Source organism: Haliaeetus leucocephalus, unplaced genomic scaffold (genome assembly GCF_000737465.1).
Source record: "Haliaeetus leucocephalus isolate CR32 unplaced genomic scaffold, Haliaeetus_leucocephalus-4.0 Scaffold495, whole genome shotgun sequence".
NCBI lineage: Eukaryota > Metazoa > Chordata > Aves > Accipitriformes > Accipitridae > Haliaeetus > Haliaeetus leucocephalus.
This window is the reverse complement of record NW_010972931.1, coordinates 444,528-457,142: the sequence shown is the minus strand read 5'-3', so window position 1 is coordinate 457,142 and position 12,615 is coordinate 444,528. Positions and strand designations below refer to the sequence as shown.

General features: G+C 38.2%; 1 protein-coding gene across 1 annotated transcript in view; it reads right to left on the bottom strand.

Moving 5' to 3' along the window:
• Positions 1-634: 634 nt before the first annotated feature.
• The window catches only part of MYO16 (myosin XVI), a 305,367-nt gene continuing 293,386 nt past the window's right edge, over positions 635-12,615 (bottom strand). Inside the window, exon 35 of the mRNA XM_010575622.1 lies at positions 635-1,326. Within this exon, the coding sequence (XP_010573924.1) occupies positions 1,093-1,326 (234 nt within the window). The 3' untranslated portion in view covers positions 635-1,092. The remainder of the gene's footprint in view (positions 1,327-12,615) is intronic.

Genomic DNA, 12,615 nt, shown 5'->3' with positions numbered 1-12,615 from the left:
CATCACTGTACCACCGTAAGGACATAATCCTTTGATATACCCATCTCCATAAAGCCTTCTGGCTTGTAACAGTAAATCACAGCCCTATTTTCATACCTCATTACCATTATGTATCTTTCCACTGACACCTGACCTTACGCATAATCAGGTACGAATTTCAAACCATACTTATAATCTAAATGAGTGCCTCATTATTTTACATAACCCAGAATGAAATAAGATTTGACATGTAACTGCAGAATTCACGGTTCACACATTCAGAAACACAGGTCCACCAAAAAGAAGTCATGCTCTCTAATCCATGACTGAACAGCATCAAATCACACCTGCATATAGGAGCTTTGCAAGAATTTCAGTATTGGATTTTAGAAAGGATATTGCCAGTTCTGAAAAAACAACATAGTGTTGAAACTGTTTGGTATGTTGTTAAAGATAAACTATGAAAGAAAAATGCGAGTATTGAATTTATTACCTGTATTTTGAAGAAAGAACGACAGCACCAATTGCATTAAGTTATAAAACACCAGTAATAAACATGTAAATAATCTTCAGGTTTGCAACGCCAATAGAACACAGACATCTACAAAGAAATATATATATGTATACATGTAATATAATAAAACCATTCATCAGAGAACAAGAAACATTGTATTTTTGTACTATATAAAACAGCTGTACAGTGTGCACAGACTTTCCTGATGTCTCTAAAATGCCTGTCAGTCACTTCTTCCCATCATCATTTGCTTAACGTAGTTTCTTATTGTCCATGGGAGAACTCTAAGTGACTGTCTCCTACTTTTAAACTAAGTACTTATAGTGCAGTTTGTCTCTCTCTATATATACACACACATACATATATAGACTCACAGATGCACACATATATGTATATGTGTATATATATATATGAAAAGAACAAACACAATGTACATGTATGCACAACAGATCTAAATAGCTCCTCCATCCTGTGCTCCTGAATGAGTGCTTATAAAAAATCCCTGCACACTTTGTGAAGGGAAGAAAACTTGCCGATTGTGCAGATTGAATTCATTAGATGGTTTCATTCCTAACAGTTTGCAAACACACAAATCTGAATCACATGGTGGTATCCCATATGCCTGAAGAGAGTCTGTTGCAGGAGGTATCTTCTACCTTCTTCAACAGTGTTGGCTTTTTACAAGGGGGTGGAGGTGGGGCTGTGATTCTTTGCTCAGTGCTGTGCAATATTTGCTGCCAGTCTTCTTTCTCTTCACACAGCTTTCTCCTCCAATCTAGAAGCTCTTGCAGAGCCACACTCTCATTCTCTGAAAGTCTAAGCTGATGAATAACCTGTTAGTGAGAAGGAAATAATAATAAAAAAGGTGGATAAAGTTAATTCTCCTGGCAGTGTAAAACTGCAACATCCATGTTGAATGATACTTCACATGGGATCCTCTGCCTCTTTTGTCATGGACATAAACCTGTGGGCAGGGCAGACTCAGGTCCCAGTTTCTCATCTCCTTTGTAAATTGCTCAGTGACGTGTATAATGATGTATCGATAATAGTGACTTTCAGCAAAATAATCTTCCCTTGAACTCATGAGAGGTATTTTATGCTGCTAAGCCTTGTGCGAGGAGGGAACCACCTTCTGTTCTGCATCCATTATTTGCAAAGGGCAACATGGAGCATTATACGCTTATCTACACATTCTAGTAGGATGATGAACAGAAATCCTGAGAATGCTAGTGTGCCCTGGCTTAGTCATGTTAGATGTTGAGTGGCTGTGAGTACTCCCGTTCTAGTATTTACAATTAAAGAAATAAATAGGTGTATGTGGGTAAACACTCAAGTTCTACACTTTTGCTGAGGGAAAGCTGCTCTCATTTGTACTACAGCTGAAAGAAAACAGATTAAACAGCTGTTAATAATTTGAAGCAACTTTGTCCAAAAGGTTTTAAGACCTTGTGCTTAACTCGCTGCCCTCACTCCCCATTTATCATTCTTTACACTGAAAATAAAGAAAATTAGTGATTTAGAATTGCCTTATTTCAATCTCATGTCTGAAAGTCATGGAGCTGAAGTTTTATGAAGCAGGTGCCAAAGATGAAACAAATGGAAAAAACTCCCCTATGTCAGCAAAGGGTACATGAACACAATCCTCTGAAACACACAAACCAGACTGCCTGCAGTGATGAGTAGTTCATATTTCTAACAACTTGAACTGTTTTCATATAATAGTGTTATGCTCACAAAATACTCATTTACACAGAGAAAATAGCAGCTTTAGGAGTAGTAAGGTTTTGCCCCTAAATGTAAATACCCTAATAGCCATAACCAAGAAACTATAACCTGTTTTGCTGCTTAGAATTAGTAATTCTGCTTATCACAGATAGGTGTTATCATTAGAACCAGGGGCTGGCCCTTATCTTCCTCCAGAGAATACATTAACAACAGAAAATGTAGTTTCACTTGGCCTGAAACTATTTATAAATTCGTCTTGAAGTAGCCAAACCGTTCTCTACTAGATTCATAATCCACCTAGGAGAAACTGTTCCCTCCCATTTAACTTTTCTGTTCCAATGATTATTTATTTTGTTCAAGGCAGTTTGAAGCCCTCATGACAGCACGAGTCCACAAAGCTATGAAGTCCATCTCACGGTCCTTTAAGACCTACTTAGCACCCACGCAGTACAGCAGCACGCAGTGGGGGTACAGAGAGCTGTTCACTTGGGGGTGTTCTGTAGCAGAAGGGGCCTGTCAGGGAATATGAACCAAACCCACCGTGACAGCTAAGGGCCCGTGGCCCTGACCCTGCTACCTTCCTTCTTACGGACCCCGTGGGGCCACCTATCAGAGGCACCTATGACATGACTAAAATGCCCATACTTCACCTCACACAATGGGCTCACTGAGAAGCATGGCTATTCTTGTCTAGGCTGCATTTATGCTCCTTGTCATAATGAGAGATGGCTGCACATTGGTTACCATGACAAAGGAACTGATGTGCAGTGCTCTTGCATGCTCACGAGACACTACGCATGTGGTGGGTTCCAGTTGCAAGGAGGGTTGAGTGACACGAAGGGCATTTTTGTCACTGATGGGCAATGAGGCTCCTGGGGTAGAAGACTTTGCTGTTCCTTCATGGAGTACCAGGTACCTGGGTACAGAGGCTTACACAGGCTTTACGCTGCTGCTTCAAATGTGTCCTGTGCAAGTCAGACCTTTCACACGTGCTGTCAGAGAAGGAATGAGCCCTTACATGGCAATGCCTGAAGATTGATGGGGAATCTGCTTAATTTCTGGTTGGTTGATACTTCACAAAGAAATGTATTAGCCTCTAAAATATCTCAATAAAAGGTATTATAATTTCAAGTACAGTTGTAAATTCTGCATTTTTAAGAAAAAAGAAGAAAAATGTAAAGTGTTTGAAAGACTTCATTAGAGTATATTTCGGTGCCATCCCAATTGCATACTACTATGAAATCAAAAACCTCTTTGCTTTTATGTTTACACAAAATGCAACAGGGCATCTCAGCGACTCAAAGAAAAATGAAATGTTCCACAGATATTGTTAGAGAGATATCAGAGATTTCTTGTGTACCTAAACACATTACCTTTTTTTTACCTTTCTTTTTTTTTTCCCCCCAGTGTGGCTAGGAAACATTAGAAGGCAAATGAGAAGTTTGTAATTGGAAACAATTTATCAAGAAAGACAGGTCAGGTAGTTTTATCCTATAGAACAGCTGTATAGTTTGGGAAGCAGTGGGGCTCCCTGTGGCCAACTTCCACAGATTTTTGCAGGTTTAAATTATGGGCATAACCCAGTTTAGAAAACGGGTAGATCGGAATCCAGTCTTCCCAATTTAGACACTTTATTTGCATCTAAATTTTAGGCGTTTCATGAACCTGTATTAGTTATGCTTCTTTTCAAAAAGGTGCTGGAATATATACAAAGCAAGCTGTGTTAGACTCATTGCAACAGTTTCACATGAAAGAGTTTCAGAGATAAATAATCAAAAACGTGCCTGAACACTGGTAGATAAATATGCTTATAAGAAAACAGGTATTTTGAAACTCTGTGTTATTGGATGTGCTCAGGTGACAAAAGTCTGACGGCATGACTCTAATGAAGTACGCAGGAATTTTCAGTTTTGAAAGATGGACAAGGTATTTCAATAGGGACAGTGCCACTGCTATTCTAAGAAACATAAAGGCACACAGGTGCAGGATGAAAAGTGACTACATTTTGCCTGGGCAAGGCAATTGACAAATGCATCCTATTTATAGCTTACAGGCACTGAAGAAGCTTTATTATACCGACCCTGCTTATGCAAGCTGTAAATTAATGTTGGGTCAGCAGTTTCACTACAGAGCTCATTTTCCAGTGTATAGTGGACAAATGTTGGTCCAGTCCACAAATAAGTGTACATCTTTTATTGTATTTTTCAAAAAAGGATGGAAAAGTAGCGCAAATCTTTATTCATTGTGAGATTGATCTGATAAGTAAGCTGGAAAAAGTTGGTATTTCAACCTGGATGAAGGACATGCGGTGGAAATGCAGTGGAAATGAAATGGGGAAAATGCACAAGAAATGGCAGAGCCTTAAATGAATCAATTAATTTAATTACAGCTATTTGAATAACATGATATCTCTTCTCTTTTCCATTCATGATTAGACCTGTGACAAGCTAAAGATTTATTATACATATTCATTATAGAAAAGATTTGCTGAATAATTTTACATGAAGCACAATGTAAAACAGCAAGCTATGTTTCTTCGTTATTATTCTATATCCTGAAGAGGTATTTTGTGAAGGGTGAATGAGGTGTGTAGGAAGTAATTACTTTAAGACTACTGATCTTTTCAATGAACACTGAACAAACAACTTACTTCAACCATTAAGGGGTAGAGATGGTACCAGCTGCAGACGAGCATTTTCCTACCCAACGTCAATGGTCAATCAGACATGGGCAACTTAGCATTTGGGCTAGACCCACAAAACCATATAGCAGTTGAATACCTAGCATTTAACAGCCCTGCCACCTGGTGGAAACACCATCCCTGTGTTTGGTATCCAGAGTCCTGGTCAAACAAGAAAAGCTGAAGTCTCAAAGACAGTGACGCACAAGAGAAGAGCATGTGGAGTCACCAAAGCTATTCATGGGAAACTGCAATGGATTGAGGCAGTTAAACAAGATCCGTATTTTCCACTGCAAAATACGGCAAGAAGAACAAAATAAATTTGTAATGAGCAGCCCAGGGAAGAGATCCCAGGATTCGTTCCTCCCACCTCCCAGCCCAAACTATCAGACCGCAGAAGCAAGTCCTCTCCTCCTAGCACAAGGGATTTTGGTTGGTGACAGAGCATCAATGGCTTGGTTCCAGAAGGACATGCATGGAAGGACTTCCACCATTATCCCGTGGTTAGAGCATATTGGGTTGTATGTTGGCAACCATGAAGATCTTAGAGTACTATTTGCCTACTGAGTTATACACATTTAAGTATTGCACAGTCATTGGAGAATGAGCCCCTGAATTGCTTTCTGGATTTAGGCTTCTAAATTCTGCCTGCATTTCACTTTATAGCCTGAAGCAGACTTACTGGATTTCAACTTTGTCTTAGAATCAAGATGAGTTGCTATAAGTCAATAAATAATTTTAACTGTAGTCTTATTTCTTAGGCTAGTTAAAAAATTCAGTGAGTTTTTAATTATGGAAAGTTGAAGGTTTCACATTTTTAGTTCATTTTGTGACAAAAGGTATGCCAGATAAAAAGATTAACAGGTCCATTTAAAATTAACTTTAATTTGAGTTATTTAGAAGTTTGTCTCTAGAATCTCAGGAAATACATTCTGCATTAAAAGATCAACTGCTCTAACTTTACAGAGGATATTCAGAAGCAACAAAGAGCTTATATTGTCTATTTGTGTGTCAAATGCTACACAGTTTTAATCATCAAGCTATGGCTAAAGGACTCTAAACTGTCTGCCAAACAGAGATTTATTAATTTGCATTAGTAGACTCTTTTGAGTATTTCACCTTATTTTGCTCTCTCCCTGACCAAATGTAGAGTTTACTTTTTCAAAAATATGTATCATACTCCAGTCATTTTTTTGGTGATTTGCGATTGGATGTTTAAACATACAAATAATTTTCTTTGCACAAAACGTAGCTCTTCATTTTTTATTACAGTTCTGGTTTTAGTTGCTTCTGTAAGTTTTAGTAAAATTCCTGAATACAGACATAGAAGCACAACAGAAAACAGATTTTTAAATCACAACACAATTTCAGGACATGTATAGTGTATAAACCTGTGCTCCTGAGACATTTGCATGAGGTAGCTAGTCCATATTTTTCCTTCAGAGAAACATTGCCAATTATTTTCTTTAATAGATTTGTCAATGTTGTTGCTTTAAAGTAACTGTTAGTAGACGCTCACAATTATTACAGCATTATTATGTTTCTCTTCCATTAGTAAAGTTGAGGTCCCATCATGGAATCCATGGGGACACTCAGTCTAGAATACCTATTTGATCAGGATCTAAAGTCAATTATGCAATAAATGTAAAATGTTGGTAAGTTATCATAATTATCTTAGAAATGGAACTGCCTGGACAAAACCCATGTTCTTAACTTTTTCCAGTTTGCAGGCTGTCTAAAAATGTAAGCAGAACGACTTTCCACCAATAGGTGACCCACAGTTATCTCTATTACAGTCCTCAAAAGCAGTTCACAAACCCCAGTGGATCTCCTGCAGATCATCAGTTTTAAAGACAGAAGTGGTCAGGATGTTCTCACATCTCATTTCAAGTTTAAAGACACAATTTCATCCAGTAATTTTGGAAATAATTCTTACTGTATGTGATTATTAGCAAGACCAACACATTTTGATTCAGCCTGTGACAGACATGCATGTCTCTCACAAAAATGTTTCTAACTCATTTTAATGGCTTCATCTTTCTCCATTTTCTTTTTGCATCTGATAAGCCCCTACACTGACTGCTGCCAAACATGCATGTCTCATCTTTCTTTCAAACTACAGGACAGGCACACTGCAACCTCTCAAAAAATCCTGACCCTTCAGGTTCAAACAGGTATGTTTGTTTTTTTTCTATGTTACGAAAAAGCATAAATCAGGAAGAGATTGCTTTTCTACCAATTCTTGAACCAAGAAAAAAAAAATCTGTCAGCCTACATGTTACTTAGCAATACAATACTCATTAAAAGATACAGGGGGAAAGCACACAGTAAACCAAGGGTGTGTTAAGAAGCCTAGGCAAGCATTCAACATAAATCAAATCAATATGTAAATTTGTGTTTGATTGGGAAACCTGCACTGGCCACGTAAGAACCCAGCAGGGAGTAGAGAGCAGCTATGAGAAATGAGATTACATGCTTCTAAATTCCAATTAAAAATCTTCAAATACAAATGTACCACTGGGATCCAAGCTGATTTATGTGATTGTCTTGTGAGTGCTGGGACATGCATTTTTTTGCGAAAGCAGACCCACCAGACGTAGTAACTTGATATGTGATACGCAACAATAAAGTGATTTTAGTTAAGCGTTCCTTTAAACTGCTGATGATTTTTGTGTTGGAGCAACCTTACCATCTCCAAAAATAAAACTCTCCAAATGGATGGCAAATGGGTTCATTGGAAAGGAGAAAATGGCAAAGACGGCAGGTGCTCTGTCTGCTGCAAATCTGGAATTGCTCTGGAGGACGTATGCCAGCTTAAATAGAGTTAAACATGAGATCCATAACTGAGATATATGTATTGCATTTGCTTTGTTCTAAACAAGAAAATATTTTTTCTCTCAGTTAAAATTTCTTATTACATCAAAAGAATAAACTACCTTTACAACAGGTGTTATATAGATGACATACCAAAGGAAGTTATAACTTTGCTGATACTTAAAAATTGGGGGTAATCTTAAAAGTAACTTTGTATTTAAAATAAAACGAAAAAGGGACTACATTTCTGAACAAAATCAGATCACCACAAGAGTCAGGAAGAAACGCTTTCCCTTCTGGCAAGCATTTTTCAGCTATCTGCGGTTTTTGGGGGGACAGATATAATTTTCTTCCAAACATCAGTCGTTGGGCAATGCTGGAAGCAGGATATTCTGGTGTCAGAGACCACGCAGGCACAGGCATCTTTGATCGCCCAGTCTAGCCCTCTGCTATCACGTGGCATTTGGAAAACTCTCAAGCGTCATCCTACAAAAATTAATTCCACTGTTTGCCTTGGTTTGGCTTTCTGAAAGGGTTTTCCAGAAAAATTCATGAAGAAAAGTCCACTAAGGATTACTAGCTACAAAATGAACTCTGCCTGCAGAAGGCCTTTCCTCACAGACCACTGGAAAGAGAGGCAAGAGGCACCCCACACCTCTCTGCTCTCCTGAGGCACCTGCGCCTTCTTGTTTTTGTCAGCAAGAGACTCCTGGGCTACACACACTTCTGGTGTGCCTCAGACAGAAAATTTTATATTCTTCATCTGACCACACAATTCTATTTCTCGTGTAAGTTTTCTGATTTTCTCTCATATTCTTGGCGTTTTCTAGTTTGGGGTGGTTTGTTTGTTGGGTTTTTTGGGGGGGTGGGGGGGTAGGTGATTTTTTTTTTTTTTTTTGCAGGAATACATTTTAGTTGCAACAGCAGGGCTTGGTCTTCCGTACCTTTGTACCTTTCCCTCCGTGAAGTAGTAACGTGCCTGGGACAATAATATTCTCAATTAATTAGGTTAATCATCTTCCATACAGCTTGGAGGTATTTCAGCAAAGATATTGTATCTTATCTTTGCAAAATAAAATCATTACACAAATCCTGAGTATAGTTGTAATGTGTAATCTGGCAGAAAGTATTAGAGCAAGGTAGGCAATGTTCAATAATATATGACAGTACACATGTCAGGCACTGTTATTACCTGAGCTGGGAATACAGTTGGGCAAGTCTACACATTCAAAATAGGGGTATATTTTACTCATTTACTTGGGTCTTGTAGGTTTCAATTATTTATTTATTTATTATTAATTGTTTTGGCTGAGTTTCTTTCAACTCTGGATTTCTGATATCAACTACAAAATGATACCTTCCCAGAGTGACTAAAACATCAACAAATATTGAAATATACTACATTCTTCTCTAAGGTAGTATTTCTCTTTCCAGATAAACTGATTACCCAATGCTCTTTAAAACCTTCAGAGCACCCTCTTAATTCACCCCTGACACTTGAGAAAAAGATTATGTTCAGGACAGCAACTGTGCCTTTCTCAAGATGAGTTCCAAAAAGAAATCATTTATCATAGAGGTCTTCAGAACAGCTGACCGAACAATGCTGATACCACTTTGTACATCATCTAACAAAAAGTATCTGAAAAAATGAATCATGTTGCTACTTAATTGATCACTGCTGCTTTGTGGTATTAATGGAGATATTGTACTTGATCCGTTAGGAGACTAAGTTTGCCACAATGCTTTAGAAGCAACTCCAAAACCAATCATCAACTCGGATTTGCTAATGTTGTGTATCATCCTTTCTTGTATAAAACCACCACACTTATGGTCAAACAACACTAGAGGCAAACAGCACTTAATTTATGGTCTGTTCGCAGTCTAAACCTCTGCTGATCTACATGTATGCGGCAGTGTGCGACAGCAAGAGAATGAAGGGCAGAGAGACCAATTTGTTCTCTCTCACTCCAGGCACTTACGACCAAGTCAGAAGTGAAGTAACTCTCTGCAGGTGCTGTCAGTGGGGTAGTGGGCCACACTCCCATTGAACTCAGATTTGAAGCAGCCTTGTAAGGTGACCCACTGCCACAGTGGCAGCCCAAGGGGAGTAACTGCACACTTTAGCCAAACACCTGGGCTCAGGGAGGGCACAGGGATGCTCAGGAGGTTTTGTTCCCTTCTCCTCAACAATCACAGCCTTCTACCAGGGGAAAATGCAAAGAGGATGAAGCAGTGGAGACAGAAAAGGGGCCTCAAGTATGTAGGGAGCTGACTGTGGCATCTAGTCTTTCAAAGAGGAGAATCTGCGCTTTCCCTTTTGGAGGTTGCAGCAGACAGATCTAGGACATACTTACTGAGGAGAGGGGCATCAGCCCTCCAAAAGCCTTTGATACAGAAACACAAGATATTGCACCTACTGATGAATTCATACTATGTGTTACCTCATATCATTTATCTATGTCACATGTTTTTGACTGTACGTCTTCTAAAAATAAAGCTGCACTGTGTTGTAAGACCTGATTTTTGTCTGAATGTGACATTACAAAAAGAATTCTTTCACACTACTGTCAAAACAATAAACAAAACACAATTCAGGGGGATATACCAGTTCAGATCAATGATAAATACTTAACATTTTATGTCCTTTCTTGGATGTTATGTGTTTACAAAAGCGTTAGTGATTTTTTTATTACACCATACTTGTTTGATTGCCACGTTTTGCTTCAAAGATGATCAAAGATTACTTCCACCTAATAGGCAAACATGACAGACATTAATAATGAATGTTAGAGCCCAGTGTTTAGAACTGTGACAATGGATGGGGGGTAGCAACACACTGCATTCTTGACTATTCATTTTTTTAAACTTTTGAACAGTCAACAAAAGAAGTGATTGGCAACAAATATTAAATCAAGTAGGAACAAAGAAGGCCCTTGAAACTATAATGAATATGCAGCTCTTTCTAGAGAAGAGACTGCTGAAAGCAATGAGATTTCATGAAATAAGACCTATGGCTTAAGCTATAATGAAACAATAAATACATTCTTCACGAATATGAAAAGACATTTTCAATTTTTCATTGTCAGATGTTTGCTCCTATATTACTGCAATCTGCCAACCTGCACTATGGGGTTTAAACAAAATAGAAGAGATAAGACTGCAGATTCTTTAATATAACAGTATGTGAAAAAATAACCATCATTTTCCATCTTACTTCTTTGAGCACATGACAGATAAAACAGAAGTGGGTGACCAAAATCTTACACCAGGATGTACTGTATGTCTGCGATTACTTAACCTACTAGGATGGCAAACTGCTTGCTTATTTGTGTCTTGTTCTGGGAGTATTTCCATAAAATGCTGAATGCATGTGACATCATCCGATTACAAATAAGCCAACATTCAGCCATTAGAAAGCTAAACTGCACAAAGAAGCTTTGCAACTTTCAACAGGAGATTTTACACATTTCTTCTTGGATGGCTGAATCTTCAAAGTATGGTTGCGAACTAACACACCTATAAATGTAGGCGGATTATTACAATTGCTTTTATTTTATGCAACATAAAAGATCACATTGATATGTGTATGAAGAGGAATATCATATCTGGAACATCACATAGACTTTCTACTTTTTTACTCCTCAGTCCCTCTCTCTTTTTACTCCACCGCCCTGTGCTCTGTCCTTGGTTCTTTTCCCTCCTGTTTTTCTTATCTTCCTTTCAGTTGTTTTTCTCACTTCTCTGGTTTTTCTTCTTCTCTCTGGCTTTTCCCTCTTTCCTCTTTCTAACCCCCCCATTCCATTTTATTATTTACCTTCTCTCTCAGTCATTTTATTCTTCCTCCAACCTTCTCTGAATCATCCTTTATCTGGTGCCCATTTTACTCCCCACTCCCGCCCCACACACACGCTTATTATCACTCTAGTCTTTAATCTGCCCCTCACTTCCCATCTGTTCATTATCTCCAGGTTGTCCATCTCATCCTGTTAGAGACAGACCATGTTGCTTCTTGCTGCCCACATAAGAAACAAGGAGTCTTTTAGCTGGCCTGCTTTTCTTCATTCCACTGTATCTTTCTCACACCACATCCCACTTCATAGTGAATGTTAATAACAACTTTAAAATATTTTTACCAAAAATAAAAAAAATACAGTCCTGGATCTGTGAAAAAGAAGACGACAGGATTGGTTAGCTTTTGTGTGAGGTGCCAAAGATACAGTCTTACTTTTGTTAACTCTATTTCATCTTGCTGCTGTTGCTGGCATTTCAAAGAACTTGCATATTTCAACAGTCTTTATGCTCTATCTTTTAAACATACACAGTCATAGGAGCTATCGAGAACAGAGGAATCAATAAATATAGTCTGGAGAAAAGAGCCCATTGGACTGGCTAAGGAACTGAGAAATGCTTTGTGTAAAAGAAAAAGAGCAAAGAGGTAATATTTTATAAAGCTTTTTTATTTTAGAGGAGGTTTTGGCTTTTAGACCCTGCTAAGCAATTTCAACATTTGTGGAGTCTCCAGCATGCTTTGGAATCACTTCCTGGAGTGTGACTGAGTAGAAATGACTCTTAGTCATTACAAAATTTTCTATCTAAGCAAGATTATGACACAAACAACCAGAAGAAACATCTCTTTCATTTTGCTGGTTTCTTTGCCTCTGGAAGGAAATTATGGGACAAGAATTCAAGACTACAGATCTAGCCACATTTGGAAATCCCAAACCGTTTAAACAAATCACTGACACAATTTGAAACAATAAGCATTTAAATAATTTTAAATCAGTAATTTTAAATCAAGTTTGGAAAAGGAAGTTTCCTAGTTTTCTGCTGTTCAGGGAGCAAGAGGCGCAGCACAACTAACAAAAGGTTTTCTGCAGAAGCTGAGTTAGATGCAGTCCTTGCA